Source organism: Erithacus rubecula (genome assembly GCF_903797595.1).
Source record: "Erithacus rubecula genome assembly, chromosome: 6".
Classification (NCBI taxonomy): domain Eukaryota; kingdom Metazoa; phylum Chordata; class Aves; order Passeriformes; family Muscicapidae; genus Erithacus; species Erithacus rubecula.
The window spans coordinates 57,171,681-57,194,992 of NC_136688.1; the positions used below are offsets into that span (position 1 = coordinate 57,171,681).

Here is a 23,312-nt window from a genome sequence, read left to right on the forward strand (position 1 = left end):
AATGCTTTTACAATGAACCTCCTGCTGGAGGCTCCAGCACCTGGTCTAGTGGAAAATGTCTTTACCAATGACAGAGGGGTGGAACTGGATCACCTTTAACATCCCTTCCCACCAAACCATTCTATGATTAGGCAAGTACTTTCCCAGTACTTCTTTTCTGCAATAAAGCTTTTAACAAAACTTGAAGAATAAGTATAGGAATTGTTAACAGCTGAAAAGTGATGTAAACACACTTGGTAACCAGTAATAGCTATATTCTGAATTGCCCAGATTATTTCTAGTGTTTTGTAGTAAACACTACAGTGGCACACAGTTGCAAGAACAAATGGCACCAAGATGCAGTTTGGATTAAGTCACTAACACTCTGTGACCTGCCAGGACACTGAGCTGTGGTCTCAAAACTTTTTCCTCTGTGTCTGTTTGACAACGAAGGAAGAGATCTCAAACCCTGGGGAGGTCTCTGGTGCTCCTAGGATATAAAAGAAATAAAGTGATAAACAGGAGACCCTTACACTTAAAGTCTTATGCTTAATATAGCACTAATCAGTTCATACTCATATTATCAGATATCACCATGTGTTCTCTGAAATTCCAGGGTAGGACATAATCTTCTTTTCTGTGTGTGCTCCTTTCCCCTCCCAACTTTTCTTCCCCATCTACTTCCCCTCCTCTTTGTTTTCCATTATTTATACCTAGTTATTTTCAGTGAAGAAATGCTACATTTAATTTCCTGGAATTGTGTAATCAGTTTTGGAAAAAGCCAAGAACATTATGAGAAATGTTTCAACTTGTGTGCTTTCACAGCCTGCTCAGCACCAACAATTCCTCTAATTCAGACAATTCACTGGTATTTTAAGTGCTGGTCTCAATGCAATTGGCCACTTCCAAGTCAAAAAAGAAAAAAAAAAAGTGACAAGTAATAGTATTTTAGGAACTACAAAAACAGTGGAAGTTAAGACTTCTAATAAAACACTGTTGTGAGTGGAATGCAGACACAGGCAAAATCATGAAGGATTTTGCTTGAGGAAATATAGAACCACACTACTACAAATCCCAAAAGAGTCTGGAGATTGATTGCACAAATCTGGATTTTTTTTGCAACCAAAACAGTGAGCTTGCCCTTTTTACTGCTTTTAGCATTCAAATTTCCAGACTGTTTTTCCTGTCAGCAGGATTCCCTCCTCAAAAACCCCTTGATGCAGTCATGCAATTGTCCTGCTGCAGCAGCTGAAGTCTTGAGAAAAGCCCTGATTCCCACAAGAATTACAGCAGCTTCACAAGTTCCAGCAGATAAATTCAGAGTTTCAGGCTGGACAACACCATGTCCACCTGGCACTAAATTCTATCTTTGTCTCTTCACCTCCACTCCAAGGCTGCCAAGATCCACCAGAGCAATGCTGGGTATTTTCAAAGCTTTTTCTTAGAATCCACTAAGTGGATTTCTTAGAATCACTTTTGAGTGAGTGGAATTGCAGAACCATTTTAGTTCTAAAACACCTTTAAGATCATTAAATCCAACCATAAATCCCAGGGCTGTGGTTTCACCTGAGTAGCCACGGAAGGGAAATCTTCCTTCAGGCACTTTTAGCATTTTAGGTTTCTTTATTCTTCCCTGCACTTACTTTGAGCAGTTTGTTCCTATTTTTCAGGTATTTATAAGTTTAATGAAAATTATCAATGGAACAGGAAAGGAAAATACAAAAAAAAAAAAAAAAAAACAAAAAAAACCAACCCACTCTGAATTAGTTTTCAGATACAAATGCTGGGAAAACCTGGCTATAATCCATATCCTGAGCCTCCCAAGCCAATCCCAACCATGTGCTCCAGGCTGGCCATAGCACATCCCACCTCCTGGCCAGCAGGAATGGTGGTGGGGAAGCACAGGGTGAATTCAGCTGCCTACACAACAGCTGGTTTCACACATTCCACTGCCTCAAGGTGCTGAGTTCAAGTAATTCCCTTCGGAGGAAACAGAGAGCAAAGAGAAGATGAACTGACCAAAACCCTGTGGAGGAACAGGGGGAACAAACAGCAGCAAGAGATTTTTCCAGAATAATTCCACTGTCAGTGACTGTGTCCACAGTGGGGCTGAGGGATTTTTAAAAGTCCAAATGCCAGACAAAAGCAGCAAGGGAACCCTGAGTGCCATATTCTATGTAGCATGAAGGGACAGATTTGCCCAGCACTTTTCCAAGGCAGAGCTCATTTTTGCACTGCAATCCATCCATCTCCATGGTTTCCCAGATGGATGCTCCAAGCCCCACTGGGAGCAAGAATATTCCTCCCTATTCCCCCAGGCAAACCCCACAGCTCAAGATTGGTGATTTTGGATCAAAATTCCCTGATTTTAACAGAGACTGAAAGGAGAAGGCCCTTGATCTCACAATAACATGGCCCAAAGCAAATCTTCCTTTTTATTTTTATTACTATTATTTTTCATTTATCAACTTGCCTAGTAGCTCAAGTTTCCAGTTATATCCTTCCTGCTGGCTGGAATTTCACTTGGCCATGGTTTCTCCCCTGCCTCTTTACACACAATTTTTCATTCTTGCTCCTTTCTCTCCGTTTTGAGAACAAAACCTCGTTCCAGCACTTTGCCCTCACAATCAAAGCAGCAGCTAAAGGCTATGACTTACAAATCTGTCAGGTCTCAGAGGAGCCAAGATCAAATAGAGATCAAACAGAGTCTGCTTTCCCAGCAGCAACACTGCAACTCTGCCAGCCCCTGGAATATCTCAGTCCATCTGAATTCTTTGCTCTCCACTCACTCCCCTGGAAAGGTGGATGCTATCATCAGTTTTATCATCATTTCAAGAAGTGAGAAAACAGAATTCCCTCACCCCATGTAAAGTCACCTCGTAGATAAAAAGAATAAGAATGTATAAGGGTTTGTTTAAAAACAGTGTTTCTTGGTGCTCTGCTTTTTTAGCAAAAATAGAGATAAAGGAAGGAACAAAACTAGAACTTAACAAATCTTCAAGGGATTATCCCCAAGAGCAGAAATGTGTCTTTAGTCAGAATTTCCACCTTTTTCTCCTACACTGCATTCACATCTGTGCTCAGCCAGGTGTCCCCTATCTGGATGCTGTCCTGGGGTGGCACAGCAGAGCCCTGCACAGTGACAGAGCTGCTCCTTCCCCTCGTCACCTCCAGCCACAGAGTTCAACAACAGGTCAGGAGCTCACAGCACGATTATATCAACTTAACACTATTAACTCAAACCTTCCATGTCAGGAGCGTGTCAATGAACTACAGAAGCAGATCCCAAAATTCTCACAGCCTTTAGGCTGCTCCTTGCAAAGCTTGCAGGGAACAAGTCTAATCCACTTCTAGAAATAGAGATTTTATTGCTTCCTCCTGGCTTGCAAACCATGTTTCCAAAGAATGGGAAAAAAATAAAAATCTCTGCATTTGGAAATTTAAAATTAACCATTCCCTTTGTGCCAGGTGAGCTCCCCAAAGAGGGCAAGAAGGACTTTAATGTTATTACAGTCACCAACTCTTGTGCACTATAGCAGAAATAAAAGCTAAAATCCATTAAGAAAGAGGCAGATGTCTCACAGGAAGGGCTGCTTCATCAGAATAGGAGTTTTAGTTTAGTTAATTAAGGTTGGATTAGGACAATAAAATGATTTATGGGAACACTTTAGTTTTCTTTGTTGGTAGTCGAGCTGACCGACACCACAGTGACGTGTTTAAAATTAATGACAGCAGAGCCTTCATGAGTTAAATGCTTTCAGACTTGGCTGCCAGCCTTCCATTGCTTTTATAAAAAGAGAACACAAGAAACACTCAGGGATGTCAGACAAAAGATCTTGCAACTTAAAAGGAAGCTTTAGCCAGCAAGGAAGGAAGCCTTCAAAAGCAAAGAACACATCCCATTTCCACTGGATTTTTGGACAGATTGACTGCCAGAGCCAGCAGACTCTGAGTTATCATAAGAAAAACGTAACAAAAGCAAATAAGCACCAGCCACTGATATTTTACCCACACCAGAAAAGTATGTCCACCACTTGGGAAGTTTCCCAGCAAATTAAGACAAATGCCAATTCATAGAACATTAGCTAAAGACTGTTTGCAATTTCTCTCTGTCTCAAACCTAACAGTAATTGCCCAGAATTACTGCTTCTCTAACACAGCATTTCAATCAATTTACACTGACCTCTGCCTACTGACACAGCTATTATATATATGTACTGTAATTTTCCTATAGCCTTCTGCAAAGAAAGACACATTATTATGGAAACCTTAAGGGTTTCATGTGCCTGTAAAAGAGGCTGAAATATCTGCATCAACAAGAACCACTGGCCCAGCTCTTTTAACTCTGCATCTGCTTTCTGCACAGCTCCACACAAGCCCATTCTTCCAGGGTTTTCCCTTTCCTTCTAAACATTGCAACTGCAACAACATCTACACAGTCATTTTTGAAATACCAGTGTTAACACCTTGTCTTATCTCTAATACTTCAGCTGTCAATATTCTCTTGACAACTAAATGAGTGTTAGGAAATGGCCAAAAAAAGACCAAGAGCCAGCAACTGCATGTAGGGAAAGAAATGTGCCACCATCAAGAAATTAAATTTTGTCACTTTGAATTGACCTGCACGTGGCACTGTCTGCAATCCCTGTCACAGTGAACGAGCTGCAGCGTGCAAATAGCAGCTCACCCACCCCACTTCAATTTACTGAGTGCACATCACCCCCCAAAACCCAAGGCTCAGTGACTACACACAAACAAAAAAGTCAGCACAGCATGGTTTATTTACACTTCACGTTTTTATGGCTTTTGAAGCACTCCCAGGTTTGCTCTGTGCACCCTTTCCTGCTGAGGCTGGAGGGGGCAGAAGGGACAGCACATTTGTCTCAAGCACATGTCAAAGCCATCTGCTCCAAGTGCACATATGGGGTTGTGTGCTGCCACTAGAGCACTTCACCATTTATCAACTCAACAGGCAGATGTTAAACCATTCTCTCCATTTGCTGAATCTGTGTTGTTTTAGACAACCAGCCAATACCACACACAGCAGCCTCTCCAGAGAGGCAGCATCAAAACATGCCATTCCCTAATTCTCTGCTTGGGTACTGCAGCAAGGAAGGGGGCAGAAAGGTACAAGCTTTTCTAGATAAGCTACTGTAAAGCAGTGTCAGGGCTGATAAGACACTTGGCTATACTCTGCTTTTCAGAAGAACGTAGAGTAGGCTACTCCTCAAACAAAAGGGAGTATTCAAAACATCCTCAAAATGCACAGGGGGTGTTGGTGAAATTGCACAGATTGAAGTTAGGGGCCCAAACCATCATTTTTGCAGCCACTGACCAGACCAGAGTCTCACCTCATTCCCAGGACTCCTGACCAGCTCTACCAGCCCAGCTGTTCCCCTTAATAAGTAAAAGCAGCTCAAAGTAGACACCAGTTTATACCAACACACACCAACTTGATGACACACTAGCCCAGGAGTTGTTTTGTAAATCACCAACTTTAGGTGGTTGTAAACCAACACTTTACAGAACCAACCTATCAATTATTTTCCTCCTCTTATCTCACCTTTCCACTTTTCTAGCCTGCAAGATCTTTCTTCACTCCAATTTCTTCTGTCCATATTCAATGTTATTTTATCCATTTTTGAAATCACCTGTGTTCAGTTTGCTGAATTTCCTCCTCCAAACAGACCAGAGACAGCTCAGAGGCATCACACAAAGCTGCAGCAGTGTCAGATACCTCAACTACCCAAAGCATAAATCATCCTTCCCAAAATCCAGAATGCTCCTCTGGACACATTAGTGCCTGCACAATGCTCTGACATTTTCCATCACAGCTGCTCTGGAGCTGCCTGCTGGGAATCCTGTGCTGAGGAACATTTCACCTGCTTTGGAGCCTCATATTTCTATTTATCACTGTCCTATGCAGAGTTTCATCTGATTGATAGATGTTGTATCAGACTATCATGTGTGTATTTTTGGAAGTTTTCCTTTTTTTTTAATATTTGCAGTCAACAATAACTTATCCATATTTAAAAATAAAAGTCCCACTACTTCTTATTTATTCCAGCAGGGATTCAATTTTCATTGACTTAACTGATCACTACAGACTATATGGGGATCCCCCACTATATTACAGGTTAGATTTCTATATTCCAATATGGATTACAATCAAATTAAGATAATTTTTGGACATCAGTGCTACCCTCACTCATGTGACTTTCTGGAAAGCAAAACTTCTGACCCCAAAACTCCTGGCATTAATTTCCTAAGAGTAGGATTTCTCCAGGAAGACTACAAGCCTATAGATTTAAACATGAAGGCATAAACATGATTTTGTCCCTGCAGCTGGATCACATCCCCAAAACTCTTGACACACCCACAAAAATATCAGTAATTAGAGAAAGATGCAACAGTGTTTGTAACTGAACATTCTGGTGCCAAGAGTCTACAATTCATTTATACACATCAGGAACAAAAGCAGCAGATGCCTGGCTACACTCATGTATTTGGGTATGCCAAGCACACAAAATAGCCACAAATTAGAAACCTTAACTAAAAGCCAGACAAAAAAAATATAGTGATAAAGTCCCCTCAAGGGCTTCTATCAATTCACAGCCTGAAAGATTTGTACACTCTGCTCATCAGCAGTGAATGGTTCTGTGAATCAAAGCACCCCTGAGCACCAAGCTGTGCCTGCCTGCCAAGGGAGAGCACATAATAACACCAGGAGAGGCTGCAGATCATTCCACAGCTCCCAGAAACCATCCAATGCATCTGACACAAGCCAGTTTTACATTAAGACAGCCAAAGACTCTCCAGACAGTTACCTTAACAGACCTGTTAAGCAGCTGCACAAAACTCTCTCATGAGGGGAAAAATAAAGCAAATTCTTCTTGCCAAAAAGCCATTCAGTGCTTCTAGAAAGCAGTTACATTTTATAGAGCCCATCAAGGGACAGGAGCTGCTTTCTAGAAATCACACTGTGGAACATTGTGTTAGAAGCCACTCTGACAAAACAAACCCAAAAGCAATCTGGTTCTTTTTTACTGGTCTGAGATTGCTACAAGAACAGCAACAAGTAATTGCAAACTGGAATTTGTGGCAATTTCCTCCGTGGAGAGTTTCAATAATAAAAAACTATCCTGTAGAGTAGTTCAACTGGTGTTTGAACCAAGTTGGGCAAACTTGACAGCAGCTCTTGGGAAAAGTATGTTACACCCACCTTTCAAACAGAGCATCCTTACTTCAAGGGATTTCTGAGGGCAGAAGGTAAATCTGTAAAAATCTGTCTCCTACAGGGATGAAAGGGATGATCTGACCTCTCAGCTCACTAAAATAAGTTAATGGCAAAGTTCAGAGCTTACATTCCTCACGCACAACTTAGTGTACTCAAAAACACACACACACTGAACTGTGTTTAACTGAGCTACTTAAGTGATTTAAGTCAACAAGATAATACATTAAACAGCAGTCAGAATTAAATCCTCATTTATGTGCTGCACGGGAGTTGAAAAATCCACTTGCTAACAAGTGGGAAGCAAGGAGCTTTCCTCTCCACATGTGCAGCTGCCAAGCTCATTGCAAAACACAAGTGACTGCAAACCCCTCTGGTGCTGTCTATGTGCAAAACTGAAAATAAGGCTAGCTCAGATTCCCAAACCTTTCATATTATCCAAGGGAGGAAAAAAAAAAAAAAAAAAAAAAAAGGAGCATCTCAGCAGCCAGGAGGTGTCCCAGGCTCTGGGAGATGTGGGATCAGTGCTGCCTCTCCAACCTTGCAAATGGAGAAAGACAATGAGAAAGTAAATCCCATTCTCATCACTCACCAGAGCTACAATCAAGTGCTTACAACAGAATTTAGGATTCCTTTATCCCAGAATGTTTTGTCCCTGAGTGTAACTCCAGAACTTCTAGTGTCCAAGATACCAGACAGGTTCACAAACAGCACCAGTACAGGGAGGTTCAGCTGAAAGCCACACATTTAACTTCAGCATCTTTGTGTATTCATTGAACTCCAGTGTGGAATAAGGGATTGGGGAAAATTTCAATATCAACAGCACACTACAGCAAAGCAAGCACAAAAGAACTGGCTGAGAGCACTTGAGCCAAAACACAGGTCATGTCTGCCACTGAACAGCTTTGATAGCAGTCTGGAGTCAAAGAGAACTTTTATAGCAGAGTCCAACACAAACAGTCACTGCTGTAAATGTGCCACATCCTCAGCCCCCATGCCCAGAGCAGAGGGCTCTACCCCTTGGTTTATAAAACCATGGGATTGTTTAGTTACATTTCAAACCCCAGGGTGTGAAAGGGTGAGCACAGGGCAATTAAGAGCCAGCAGAATTCCAATCTGTAGGAAGGAGTTTGACAGAGCAGCCACATCTGCTTGGCTCCCATCAGATAAAGACCACCACAGCCCATTATTATTCTGAGTTGGTAGCAAAATCCCTCCCTTTACAGCTTTGGAATGGAATAAATTTAGCTTACTCTAGATTGTACTGAAGGATATTCTGCAGCCCAATTCCCAGTGTTCAGAGAAAGTAATTAGAGGATTAGTCGCCTCCATTGCTCTCTGCTCCTGTTATTTTCATTGTGTTCTCAAATTCGAATCTTCTGTCGTTTTTTAGTAAGATTGATTCAGACAGAGGAGAGGAAGGGGAAATTTATTTCCCTAACATTTAAATCTATCATGCCAGCTTAAAAATTCAAGCCACAAAGATTCGTTTTAAAATTTATGATGCTGGAATTTGGGTTTAGCTGGCTGTACTAGATGCATCCACATCAGGAAATTACCACTTATCTTTTCTGCAGTTTATTAAAATTTAAAGCAAGCTTTACAGGCAACTTGCTTTCTATTCATATGTAATGTCAGATAAGAGAACAGCTCATCAGAAGCTCTGCACTTCACAAAACATGATTTTACCACTGATATGACCTGCTTTGCCCCTCTCCAAAACAGGCTGGCTCAGACAGAAGCCAGGCACAACTCCATCCCATATTAACACTTTTTATTCCAGATGTACCTTTAGTAATAAGGCCCAAATTCTCTGAACACACACACAAAGATTATATTGTTGAAAATTATAATTTTTTTTATTTTATTTTTAAAATTAAAAGGTAGACTAGAGTTGAGGAAAATTATGGGATATGCCACTATTTCTATGAAAAATACAATTTCCCCAGTGGTAGGTGGGATTTAGGGCTTTATATTGAATAAAACAAACACTGAGTAAATATCTTAAATAAAGACACAGTGCACTTAGCAGGCCCACAGTGTAAGTAAGGCACAGTTTTAATTAGGGTTGTAGAATATCCAGTGCTTCCTAGGATAAAGCAGCCCACATTTATGTGGAGAACAGGTTTATGAAATTACATACAGCAAAAAGCACTTCAAGGATCTTTTTCCCCCCTGCAGCATGCCTGGGTAGAAGTTCTTTACATAAAAATTAATTGTGTTTCCCAGTATTAACTGATTTAAAGCATGGTTTTAATTTGGTGTCTTAAACTACTTGATTTCTTAAATCAGTTGTTTAAGCTAGGTTTTAACAAGGAGGAAAATCTTTGCTGTGTTGATCCTTCTCCTGGCAGAGATCTGAATCCCAATCTCATGACAGTTAAGGGGATTTAACACACCCATAATAAAGATGATAAATGTGTTCCATACTACTGCTTAAATTAAGAAAAATTCTTCAATTTACACACGTGTTTCTGAGAGCTTTAACAGCAGTTTTTGGCATGTTTCAAATCACTTCAGTATCCCCAATTTTACAGGTTTACTGAGAGCAGGACTTGGAACAGCCATCACACATTTCACACACAGCTCAAGAGATCACTGCTTACTCACCCATCATTTTTATGCTGGAGATAAGAAGAAGAAAGTTTCCCTTGTGCAACCCTCTGCCAAAAACCCCATTTTGACTTTCCAGAGAGCTGCCCCATAAATCCCAGAATCATGTAAATAATTTCCACTGCCCTTTTCCTCTGCACCAACCTTCATCTCCAGATTTAACCTGCCCTTTACATTCTCTTGGCTAAATATCTAATGACAGCTGTTCTGTGATTTGGAAAACACATATTGTATGCATAAATATAAAATTAAATCCACTGAAATCACATTCCTGTGCACTTCTGGAATGGCTGGATGGTATCCAGAGGAAACCCCAAGACACTCTGCAACTGGCAGTGAGGTCAGCTGTGGGTGAGTGAATTAAGAATAAGCTCCAGTGACTCCTTGGAGCAAACACTGCCTGCAAATAAATTATCAAATCATCTAATGCAGGCTGTAGAAAAATCATGAGTAGTCTTTTTCTTTTTTAAATAAACAGCAGTGGCTGTGAGGATCAAATTGCAGGAACTCTGCCACCACTCTGCTGAGCTAAGAAAGCAATTTAAGAATAGTAACCGTGGGAATCTGCACTGAAATCAATTGATTCTTTCACAAGGTATGAACTGTAAAGCTACAAAACTCAGCAGGAAGCCTAATTAAAGACAACAGATGAAAATGGCAATCCAGATCAAATGCCAGATTAAAAAAAAAAATAATTAAGAGCTTACATATTTTTAGAGCAAATATAATAAATGGAAATCCAAAAATATAATCTCTTCAAAGTCAATATAAATGAAGAGTATATTCAAATTCACATTTAATGTAATTATAACAGAAAAAAAACCCCATTTTTCTAACAAGCACCCAGCAAGCTGGTACAGATTCACTGATCCTTGAAAACAAGAACTTAATAGCACAGCAATGCTGAAGAAATGCAGACCATGGAGTGCAATGCCAGCACAAAAATTCTTTTTAGGTACAAATTGTACACAAATAGTTGGCTTTAAAGAATTCCCTCCAGAAAACTGCAGCAGAATCTCTCTTGGGCTCTATAAACATGAAGGAAGGGTTGGAGTGTCTCAAAAACTGAATACACTCCTCACTGCAGTACAACTTCCAACTACCTCTGTCTCAGTGTATCTTGTCCTATCAAAACATTCATTTTTGCATTGACCCCCCAGTGTTTTATTAAATCTCTGGATAATGGCATGTATTCTTTAACAAGCAAGGTAATATGCAGAAAATATTTCACTCCTAAAAGGTGTTTTATTCAGCTACATTAACCCATTCTGCTCTCTCAACCTCTACTATTATTATTAATACAGCTATTACATGCAATAGGTAATTCAGAACACCTTTTATCACACTATCTCATTTTGACCTTTTTGTTTCTCTATGTGGCAACTGATGTAAAATTATTTCCACTCAGGAGATTTGCCCTCTGACTGTTAAGTCAGGTCAGGGGGTGTGGATAACAGGGATTTAAAATGATGGCACAGAAATCACAACCCAAAATTTGTGGCTGATTATAAACTACATTTTACACTTTATACAGTATCATTCCAAATTTACAATTCCCCAGACAAAATATGAACTGGAGTTTGAGGATTTTTGGTATTGGATTTCGTTGCTGAGCCTCTGTAAGAGGAACAAATAATCCCTTAAATCTCACATCTGCTTTGCCTAATGAAGCACCAGGAACAAAAGGCCCCAAGAGCTGAGAGGGTTTTCCCTGCATCCATCAAGGCTCAGGGCTCTCACCCCCTTCCCTGATGTCTCTGCAGCTACAAATCACATATGGGCTGTAAAGATGGGATTTTCCTTTCATCTTCCCACACTATTGCTTCCCAGGTTTGTTTTTTTGTTTTTTCCCCACATTATGTACACACAGACTTTCTCTCACTACAAACAGCATCATTTTCTACACCTTAAAAAAAAAAAAAAGGTTCCATTTTGGCATTTACTCACAAACAGCCCTAATTTATTTTTACAACAGCCATTACCTTCCCATTCCACACACACTATTACAACACACAGGAACATTCTCCATCCTTTTCAAATCCCTGCAGTTACTGGGATACAACTCACCTCCACCCAGACCCTACAGACAACAGTCAGCACCTGCTTCAGAGTAACCAAATACTTTTGCACGCTTAATATTTCCCCTAAAATAGCACAAAGAAATTATAATTTAGATTTTTAAACAGAATTAATCAGGTTAAATTTTCCCCATACCAGCTATTTTCCAAAGTCATCCTGCTGTCCCCCATATTTAATTGCACTGCCTAAAATATGAAGCTGACATGCTAATTTGATTTCATCAATGAGGTGCAAAATATACTGAATTAAAGGCAAACCAGATTTCTTCAAAGAAATCAGTTTCCATACAGCAGCATGTGAATTCCTAGGCAGTTGCTGGAGCTCAGAATCAAATTGGTGAGGTGCTTTCTGCCAGGGGTAGCTCTGATCAGTAACTTGTGGAATAGCTCATTTAAGCTGCCAGTTTCCATTTGCTGCTATACCAGGCAGAGTCTCTCCATTCCCTCCTTCAAATCACTTTTGCTACTCCTGTTTGAATCCTCTCCAGTATTTCAGAATCTTTCTGAACACTTGACAGCAGATCTGTAATGGGTAATGCAGCCACTCAACACAGATTGTCCAATTCCACAATTCCCTGCCCATCCCAGACAGAAATCCATTACATTTTTACCAATTGGAGACAATTCTCCTTTCCAAGGCACAGTCCCTGTTGTAACAGCTATAGGCCCTACTGAAATCCTCTCAAATATTTAGTATTTTGGTTATAATTAATTATAACTGATGATTTTTTTTTAAACCCATATCACCAAGCCATTCAGACAACTCCATGCAGCTGTTTTGTTTTATTTACCCTTCTAACACCTGAACTGCTACCAATTGTGTCAAGTTAAATTAATGGGGTTTTCTTTGTTGTTTTTCAAAGGTTTTCCTTCACATGATGCATTTAATGCTGGAAAATTGCTTGCTACTATGGAGCCCCATTAGTAACCAGCTCAGGAATTTCAATTTCACAAACAATTTACCGGGATTTAAATTAATTAATAACCAGCTGATAACAGTGAAGATAATATCACCTAAAGCTCCTTTCCATTTCTCTCTTTTTGACTCTTCATGCCAGTGTTCAGTGGTGCTGTATTCCCCACCCTGCACAGGGATCTGCTCCCTCCTCATCCCTTTCCAGCTCTTAGTGGACCATTAAAGCTCTTCAGGAATTCCCCACTGTTCTCACTCCAGCAATCAATTACCAAGCCAGCAGGTGCTCTCTCCCTCTCTCTTTAGCCACTTTGGATCACTGGGAACACACTCATTTAGAAAATGGTATTTCTAGGAAGTCCTCAATAAACCAGGACTCACCTTATAACCCTGCAGTGAACAGACACCTGCTGTTCTGCTGTTTTCCCCAAATACAGGGGAAAAAAAATATGTGTGCAGAGGGATGGAAAGGCAGCAGGGAGATGCTGTGCAAGCTTTGCCATGCTCACCTTCCTTTGGGAAAGGCAGAGCCAGGCTCTGCTCCCAGCAAACCCAGAGAATGCCTCCTGACAGAAAAGGGATCCAATCCAGCCCAAAGGGATCAGGAACTCATGAACATAAAGAGAATTCCTCATTCCTCTTCACTGTGTTCTCATACACTTTCTCAAGGTGTTTGTCATTATATCAACATCTCATTTACACTCAGCAAATCACAGAAATGCCAGATTCCTCACATTATTATGTAGGTAAGCAAGGAATTCTTGGGACCAGAACCTGCTAAATGAGTTTCTCCCATTTGCAGCTTACCCCACTCACCACTGTTCACCTGGGCTCACGTTACCTTGTCTTCAACCCCAATGATAAATCCCACCTGCAGAAGGCTGGGGTGATCCTTCATATAATCCATTTTCCATTGAAATGCAACAAAATAATGCACAACACCAGAGCATTTAATTCTCACTGGTCTTGGTTTATTTTTTTGCCCTCTCCTTGTTGAAAGCATCTGAGAAAGCCAGAATTTGCATCCTGCCAAATCCATGTATTGACACACTCTCTTTTAAATAAAATATTTTGAATAGACCTCTCCACATTACCACAATTTCTAAAAATAAATATTGAACAATAGCTTAAGTTCATTTTCCAGGCACAGAGCACTGTGAATTGCAGAGAGCTACTTAAGCACATTCTTTTCAAAATATTATAGACATTCCCTTAACAAGGAGTTATAAATGCATGAATGAACTATTCAGTTCCCTTGACTTACACTCAGGACTTAAATACTGGCAAAGGTATCACTAGGAAAAAAAGGACTACGTCCTACTAAAATGCATAAGCAAAAAAAAAGGCATTTATTTGTTAAAAAAATGGTCATGAAACAACAGGTGTACAACAGAATTTTCTGCAGTGGAATGTATAAATGGAAGAGAGTTTTTGTGTCTGCAACCAAATGTATCCTCATTACAGTTTTGTGCTGCCACTCAAGCCTCAGCTTTGATAGCAAGAATTATCAAATTAAAGGAGGTTTAAATGTTATGAAAAGACAAGGAAAGAAGAAAGAAAGGAAAGAAGAAGGAAATGTCACAATGAAGTGTAACTAACAGCCTGGAGGGTCTGAAGTATTAAGTGCTTGCCCTCAGGGTTGGATCAGCAAATCTGAAACTTCAGGAAAGCCTGCTTAAAGCCACACTAGTCCATCACGAAATTGTTGTTAGAGCGTGAGGCTTTCAGAGTTAGAGCATTAGGTGCCTGTCAAATTGCATTAAGCAGTATTAGAAGTGGAGCAGTTTAAAGCAGTTTTGGGGCTGGAAGTGCCCTGTCTTTGGCTGGTGGCAGTGCAGGAGCTGAGGCAGCAGAACTGTCCATAATTCTGCCACATCGCCATCAAACAAGTCGCTTCCAATAAGACAGAGCTTGTCTGAACTCTCTCCTGTTACTACAACAACAGCGAGGAAAAAAAAAAGCAAAAAACAAAAAACAAACCCTCAGTTAAATGTTCCATCAGCAAGGATGAAATACTACACACACAGAGAAAATAATAATTTGTTGTGTCTGTTGAATCCTGAACTTCACCTTGCCGGGACACGGCAGCGGGGAGAGAGGAGCTGCTGTAATGAAGCCCCTCGGGAGTACAAAGATAGAGATAATTGCAGCTTTGTCTCACTGCACATCAACATGACTAACTTCTGCTAGGAAGTTCAAACACCATTTCACAAATTAATTCAAGATTTTTATTTTTAGTGGGGAAAAACAAATGAAAAACCCACACGGCATTTATGGGGAAGGCATTCAGCAAAGAGCAGCGCACTGGAGTTGTAAGAACAAAAAGGCAGAAGTTCCTCCTGGAGGAAAAAAAAAAAAACTGAATTGTTACCATGAAGCTTCTCCAGTGCAAATACTCCAGGAGAAATGAGCTGAAATTCTGTCCTGACCTGGGAAGATTCATTTTATTTGTGACACCAGAATATGACACATCAGTGTTGTGCCACCAGATCCATGACTGACACTTTCTGCTCAGACTGGCTTCCCAGGAAAATAATAATAGTTTTGAGGAAACAGAGCTATGAAAGAACAGCATGTATCCTACACTTTTCCCTTCAGCAGCAAAAGGACTCAGTACCAAGGAAAATATCAAGCCAGTGGAAGAGTTTCAAGTGTAACATGTAATTTTTAGTGCTTGTCTCTGTGCATCTCACGTAGTAAAGTGGGAAAAGCACTGATTTTCAGTAAAGCTGAAAGAGGTGATCTAGTGTAACTAATATTGTAATTACAGAATCATGTCTCCTAGGCCAGGATTCCCCTTCACAGAAATGTGAAAAAAATCAGCAATGCAACAAAATCCTTTGATTTCCTGCTAGACAAAGTTAAGATCTGTTTATTCATGAAAATTCAAACCTAGGAGTCAGTGAAGATTTTAGGATTTAAGTCAGAACCATCAGGGCTCTGAAGTACTTCCATTAACACAGGCATTCAAAGCAAACAATGAAGAGATTAATTTCTAGTTCTAAATTTTTAGATTATTAAAAATCTTTTCTGGATCTAATATTATATCCTGTCAATACATCCCCTCTATTCTGTTGGTGCATTGCTGCCATTTGTGTGCAGACACCAGCAAAGAAACTTGCTATGGCAAAATCAAGGTTCTCATTTTGCCAGCTCAAGAGAAAAGAAATAAAAACCAGCATGGAGTGACAGACCAACACAGTGCAAGTGTGATTGTTATAAATGAAAACTGGGACACATCAAATTTCACAAATCCTGAGCACACAAGACTATTTTTACTTTATGTGTATTCCAGTAGGAGCAAGGCTCTACACCAGTAGTGAGTGCTAAGCACAGTGGATACATGTTTTATATATTAAATGCAAACTGAGAAGGAAAATTCTCTTTTAAAGCCCCATGAGTACACTTTTAACATTTTTCTTTCCAAAAAGAAAATGTTCAGCAAGGTTTTCTTAAAAAGTTCAAAGGCATCTCACTATAGGCCAACCAGAAAAAGCAAAAACCAACATCTAGATTCCAGGTGTCTCTCACTTCCCAAGGATAAAAAAACCAAGGAGAGGAGCAGCACAGGACAGGTGAGAGGCACAAAACAGGAGGTTTGATGGGAAGGAAAACAACAGCAGGACTTTAACCCAGTTTTACAAACTAGTTCATGAAATTAATTTCTTCTTTACACTCTGTACTGTCTGCATGTATAAGATGCACAGAAGGTGATGCATAAAGGGAAAAAGACAAAGCACAAGCTTCTGTATCAGTTTATTTCCACATTAAATATCATCCTCTGATAAAAAATTCATACTGTGTCTCCTTCTACAACCATATCACAGCCAGATTCTGTATGTCAATTATCAAAGAGTTTGATTCAACCCATTCAGCCCCAACTTTATCCTTTAAAATCTTGGTAAAGTTGGAATTAAGTGCCAGCCTGAGAATTTTGCAGCAAGAACACCACATCAGAGAGCAAGCCTCACACAGATAACCAACCCATCTGCCACTTGACAAGGAGACACAACCTGCCTCAGGTATTAACCTTAGTTTCTGCCAAAAGCACTTTAATATAAACACAACCCCTATTTTCAAGGCAAGGTGTTTTCCCCCAATGTAGAGCAAAACATACTCTTGGTATAAGAAACTATTAATAGAGAACTAGTACAGCAAGGCACAATCAAAAATTAGATTAATACAGTACTGATGATGCCAAAACATTCAGCACATTCTTGGCCTTTTAGACTTTGCATGCAATTTCTTGCTGTTGACAAAGTTATCTCAGTGAATTCCAAAGCTGAATCTTATTCCACTTCAAGTCTCCATGAGCCAGCATGAAAAAGCATTCAATCACCATCATACTGGCTATAGTTAGCAGGCACTAAATAAATAGTTTTAAAAGTAGTGAATGCTTCATGAGAATTATAATTGTAAATTACATTCCCCCTTCCAATAGTTTGTATGTCTTCTTTAACTCTACTCATCTATTTCAGTAATGAGAGGAGCATGGTATCTAAATCAATGCATAAGCAAACAAAAAACCAAATAAAGAAAGCACATATACAGCAAACCATCACACCAAATAAAAGTGCAAGCTTTTACCAGTCTGGAGATTATGAGTACATAATATTTGAATGAGGAGGATTTCTGTTTGAAAGAAAATCTACTTTTTATCTTCACTGTTCTCCAAGTACACATTGATACACAACAGGAAAAAAGTTATAAGTGATAAAGAAGAGACATCATGTACCTGTAACAAGTGTTCTAAGTGCTCTCTCCTTCCTGTTAATCAAGCCTGAGAAACACAAGACTGAGACAATCCTGGAACACTGGACAGGCTGATCAGATACACAGATTATATTTGTGATTTATCTTACTGGTGCTAACAACACATTTCATAAGTAGGTAAGTGAAAGCTGGGAAAGTACTGCTAAAGGACAGTCTATGCACAATTAACAAATGATTCTGGATGTGACATTTCCTTGAAGACAACTTCCTTGACTTCAAAACAAAGAGTACCCCAATCTTGGCAGGAGCTCAGAAAATGACTCTGCAGACACTCAAGGTTTTGGCACAAAAATGACTGGAGGACAATGGATTTCATGAGGCTCCCAAGCTGTCAAACATCCCATGTGCACAAAGTGGCTACAATTCCTTCTGGAGTGACCTTCAGCCAGGGTTGTATCAGCAACTAAGATACCAAATGACCTTCTGGGCACATCTGAGCCTTGACCATATCCACGTGCTCCAAACCAGCACCTGCTGCTCAGCTGAGCTCCCCTGAGCCTCCACTGGTCCAAGCCAGCAGCATCTTCCCACTCACAGCAAATGTCCCAGCACAGGCTCCAGGCTCAGCCCCAGGACCCTGACAGTGCTTTCTCCAGATTCAGGTGCTGCTGGCACAGCTGGGCTGCCACAGGGAAGGATTGTCTCTGCTGCCCCTTGAGCATTGTTGGGGGGTTTCACCTAATGCAAAGTTCCTAATTCAGAACAAATCTAGGCAGGATTGTTACCCCTGAGCTGGGAGCATTTCTGTGGGCATCAGAATCACCCAATTCACATCATTGCCCCACCACCAATGCTGCAGCCAAGCATTACCTGGTAAACACTGGAACAAAATGGATTACAGCTCCATGAAAACTCCAACATCCATTTACTGGGGCAACTATCACCTCTCAGCCTTTGCACAGCCCCAATCCAACCTGAGGCAGAAGTAGCAGTTGTGAAATTTCAAAACCTTCTCCTTTTCATAGATGTGTTTGAAGCCATCAAATCCTTTCATTGAGGAAGGTGCCTCCATGCTCCTGTTTCAAAGTGGTTTAGTGTTTTTAATGCTAAATGAGGTAACTCACTGCCACCAAGTAAAAATCAATTACTACTTCAGCCTGGGAAAACCTCAGTGCATTCACAGTGCCACACTGTATGATGGTGTTCTCCCTTCTCATGCTGTATTTGGTATGCACATACAGATTTTCATTTACCATTATGGTTCAATTTTAATCAGAGGATTTCTACACAGAACTTCTCAGCAGTCAGAGGAAAATCAGAGCCCTACCTCTACACTGAGCAAGTACACCTTCATCTGGAGATGAAGAAAGGTTTCCTAAAAAGAGCCTTGTTTTTATATGCATCACATAATAGCACAGTGACACTTTCAACCCCAGCAGTATTTGCTACTACACTGCAAAGATATTAAGAGACAACATTAAATAACTATGGTATTTTTAACCAAGGAAACAGAGTTAGAGTTAGTTTCCAGTAACAGGCAAGATCATAACACAGGGATATTTTAAGACATTCAGCATGGGCTGTCTCTCCAACAAAATTGCAAACATTTTGTTTTGACTTCTGCAGTTTATTTATTATACTGAAGTAGCAACAGAGTCAATTTTTGTGACAAAACACCAAGCAAAGATTTGAGAAAGCTCTGAGGAGGAGGAGGGATGAATTAGGGAGAACACTTTATGTGCTTTTACAAGTTGTGCAATCCAGCTTTCCAAGGCCAGCTTTTCTTTGGGAACAAACTGGGAGCAGCTGCCCATGCTGAAGCAAGGTCAGCTTTGTCCCTCCCTGCCTCCCACCTGGACCACCAAGGCTCTGCCTCATTCCTGACCTTCAGCAGTGCAAGATTCTTTGGTGGGCTGAAGAAGAAACAGAGGTGTGGGAAACCAAATGCTAATGTAGAGATGACAGGGAGGAGGAAAAACTTGTGCATGTTTTACTTTGTAGCCTGTTGTCCAAAGTTTATTACGGTAAATGCCTTTACAGAAGGCTACAAGTCAAAAGTAATCCACAAAGCCTCCCCAGAATTTCTTTCAGGCTCCCTTCCAGTTTTTCTGCATTTGCTCTCACTGTCCTATTCAACACTCCCTCCAAACATTTGTAGAAAATTCAAAACTATATATGAAGTCCAGCACCTCAAAGGTGCAAACTACAGAAATTAACTGCTAAAGGGTTTTTTATTATCCACACAATTTTATTTGCATTTATGCAGTACAGAAGAAGTTTTGCTTTAGTAACACTCACAAACTCTCTAAAAACCTCCAGCACAAAAAAAGCATCTCTCCCTCACCTTCTCTGAACCATATGATCTCTTGAATTACCTCTTCTGGAATCCTGGACTCATTCAGCTGAAATAAAGCTCCAGTAACAGCTCTGTTAGGAACAGTAGTGTCTGGGGAAGGGAACAGAAGCTCTGATCCTCAGAGGCTGTAACTCACTACCCAAAGAGCACATTCCACAGAATTTCCCAAAGAGCTGGAGAACAAGCAAGCTGCTGCAGGTTCAGCAATTCCCTGGTCATTCAGGGTGTAAATGTGTGTGCTCTGGTCCCACAAAATTCTGATTTTCAGAGCTCTGATATTACAAAACAAAGCTTCTCTCCAGTTAAACTTCTCTGGGATTTGAGGTTAGCAATAAAACCCAGAAATCTGCATTGCTGTAGTGCAAGTATAAAATGTGGTTTATCTCACCAGGGAAGTTGCATATTCTTTTCATATTCCCCTGCTCAGGAACACCCCCAACCAATGCTGAACAGAATTGTTTTAGACACAAGAGTTATCCAAGTTGCAAAATGGAAGTGTTTTGTCATCTAAGCCTTCCATAAACTGTGAAGTCTGGGAACAGAGACAGACTTGTGCAGCTACAGGACCTGGAACCAGAGTTACTTTGGCCACATGAGCTTCATGAAAGAAAATTAAATACATAGAAATCAAACCTGTACTTGCTTCCCCTTTTCTTATCCTGAGTTAGGCAAAGGAGAGAGCAAAGTGTCTCTCAGTACCTTTAATTTAAAAAACAGAGGTTGCCAGGAAAATCTCTGGGACACTGAAGTGGTAGTTGGTGTCAACATCCAGGGTTGAGAGCACAATAATTCAGGATGGCTCCAGTCTCAGATCACTGCTCAGTCCCCAGAGTGAGGGTTCCCTGGAAATGTGCAATCCTGAGCTCAGTGCACCAAGTCCAGAGTTTTCAGGGGCCAGGGAGTGATACCCCTTGCTGCTATCAAAAATCAGAGAAAAAAGCATCCCTCATTCCCTGGCTGTGCTGAACCCAGTGGAAGAGATCCCTCAGAGCTGGGGGAAGACAGAGCACTGAATAACAGAGCAAGCTGGCAATTCTGAGCCTTTAATGAGCTCCTCAAGACAAAGTGATAGGCATCTGCTGCTACTGAAATTAGTAGGCCAAAGTCTAGATTACCACAAACATTATCTCACAGCAAGCATCTGCAGAGTCCAGAACTTCCTGAAAAACTGGCAGAATCACTGTGGACAAGAGATGAAGAATTTCAAAGCAAGTCTGTACAGAACACACTCAGTCTGACACAGAGGTCACCCAAGTACAAGCTCTGATGTAGGTCCAGTGGCTGGACTATGTTTTCATGGAAGGACACCTCAGGGATGATAAAAAAAGAGAAATAATGATCTTGTAGAAGCAAAGCCACAGTGCTAGAGAATTCTGAATTGCTTTATGACTGCCAGAGAATTTCTGCACACAGAGCTCAAGAGCTTGGAGCATCCAGCCAATGAAGCATCACCATAAGCACTTTTCTGGGGATACATCTCTTCAAAATGCATTATTAGGATAAAGTACTCCCTGTTTTCTCCTAAAATATTTGTAAGGCCTTTGGTGTTGAATAGGAACAAACCAGCAGGATCTCAACACAAAGTAAATCTACAACTAAAAGAAAGCATAAACATGTCTCAGAAAAGAGACCTACAGAGTGGAAAGAGGAATCTCTGAATGTCACAAGAGAGTCACCCCTCTTACTTCTTCTCTTGGCAAACAGACAACATTACTCATTTTACAGATGGAGCCATAAGAGACTCCCAAAAAGAGAAATATTTACATTTTGTTCTTTCCATCAACAAAATCTCTAAGCACTCTGGAAAACAAGTATTTTCTAATTTGTAAAACAGGAGCAGCAGCTGTTTGTTTCTTTGAAAAGTTACTGTTGGCCCATGATGCTTCAATTGCTTTCTGTGTTTTCAAAATAATTGCCCCTCTCAACAAAGCCTTGGAGCAGAGAACTCTCATCTCCTCTTTGATGCAGTTCCAACTCCCCTGTTCCAGGAGAGCAATTCCACACTGAGTACACACTACCTGACTTTTCTAAAACACAATGTTCCATCCATTTAGGACAATTTCATTTGAGATAACAGGAAAAGCATATCCATCATCAGCTGCCATGTTCTCCTTGTCATGGCATTTTCTTTAGAGCATGAAACAACCTCTACAGAGAAGAGGAATTCCTGTATTGCAGATGCTGACAGTGCCAGGCTCTAATAGTTGTACACAAGCCCCAGCAGCCATCAGGCTGTTCCCAACTCAAACATTTAACACCACAGCAGATCCCCACCACTTTAATACTCTGAAGAGAATCACCCTGAGCTCTGCCAATTTCCAGGGTGAGTTATCCCTGACAAGTTCCAAAGGCAGAAATACTATCTATGCTCAGGCCATCCAGCTTTATTTGATCCAAAACCAGACTGGGGAGTTTTCCTGATTTTCAGGAGGCTCAGAGCAGCCCAGCTGTCAGGAGACATGCACTTCTAAGACCAGACCCATTCCAGCCAATTGAGAGTCCAAACAGAATAAATATAAAACAGGACAGAGCTTCAGCACTACAGTAGGTGGTCCAAAATTTCCACTCTAAATTCTGAGGAACAGTGGGGAAGCATGCAGGAACCAGGCAAACTGGAACAAGACAGTTTTAAACAAGTCATGCTACATTAAGCTCAAGCTGTGAAATTTTCATTTTCCAGTGAAACAAGTGGCTCTGCCATCTCCAGTACAAATCCTACTTGTGGCTTTTCCCATGGCATAAAAAGAAAAAAAAAAAAAGAAAAAAAAAATTAGAGGACATTGTGTGATGGACAGCAGGATTTTCAGCGTCTGACCTTACAGCATTTAAACCTCAGCTGAGATGCAGCCTCTTCTTTCCTTGGTTCTGCATTATCACAAGCCCAAACTCCCCAGGTTGTTTCTGACATGGTCAAGGAAGCTGCAAAGTGACAGATCCTGCACAGCAGTGCTTCCACAGCCTGGCTCCCTGTGGGAAGCCAAGGGGAAGCAAATGGGGAAATGAAATATTCCCGAGTTTCTTGACACCAGCCCTGGTGATCACTGCATCTTCCTCTGCTTTCAAAGGGCACCACATTCAAGTAGAATCTGCTCTGAAATATTGATTTAGAGCAGATGTAGTTTAAAGAGAGTTTACAAGGAAAGCATTTTTTGATCTTTTTTTTTTAATCCTCTGAAGGGAGAGCATGAAAACAAAAAGCAACGTTAAGTCATAAAAAACTAATTGTTGTAGACCTCAGCAATTTTTAATTCCCCTTCCTTCACTAAACATCTGGGTTTTGTTAGAAAACACTATAAAATGATTTTCCAAAACCTTTGACATGCATTTCTGCTCAACAGGACCCAAAAGCTCAGGAGGGAGGGTTTCAAACCAAGTAAGGGTTGTTATTTACTCAGCCCTACCAGTAAAATTGGTGTAACCATTTTC

General features: G+C 40.6%; 1 protein-coding gene across 2 annotated transcripts in view; it reads right to left on the bottom strand.

The window, feature by feature from the left end:
* PELI2 (pellino E3 ubiquitin protein ligase family member 2) overlaps positions 1 to 23,312 on the bottom strand; it is a 62,512-nt gene that overhangs the window by 10,702 nt on the left and 28,498 nt on the right. Inside the window, exon 3 of one of the 2 annotated variants that reach the window (XM_079309954.1) lies at positions 362 to 469. The exons of the other annotated variant lie outside the window; for it this stretch is intronic. Within the exon in view, the coding sequence (XP_079166080.1) occupies positions 362 to 469 (108 nt within the window). The remainder of the gene's footprint in view (positions 1 to 361; positions 470 to 23,312) is intronic. 2 annotated transcript variants of the gene reach the window in all.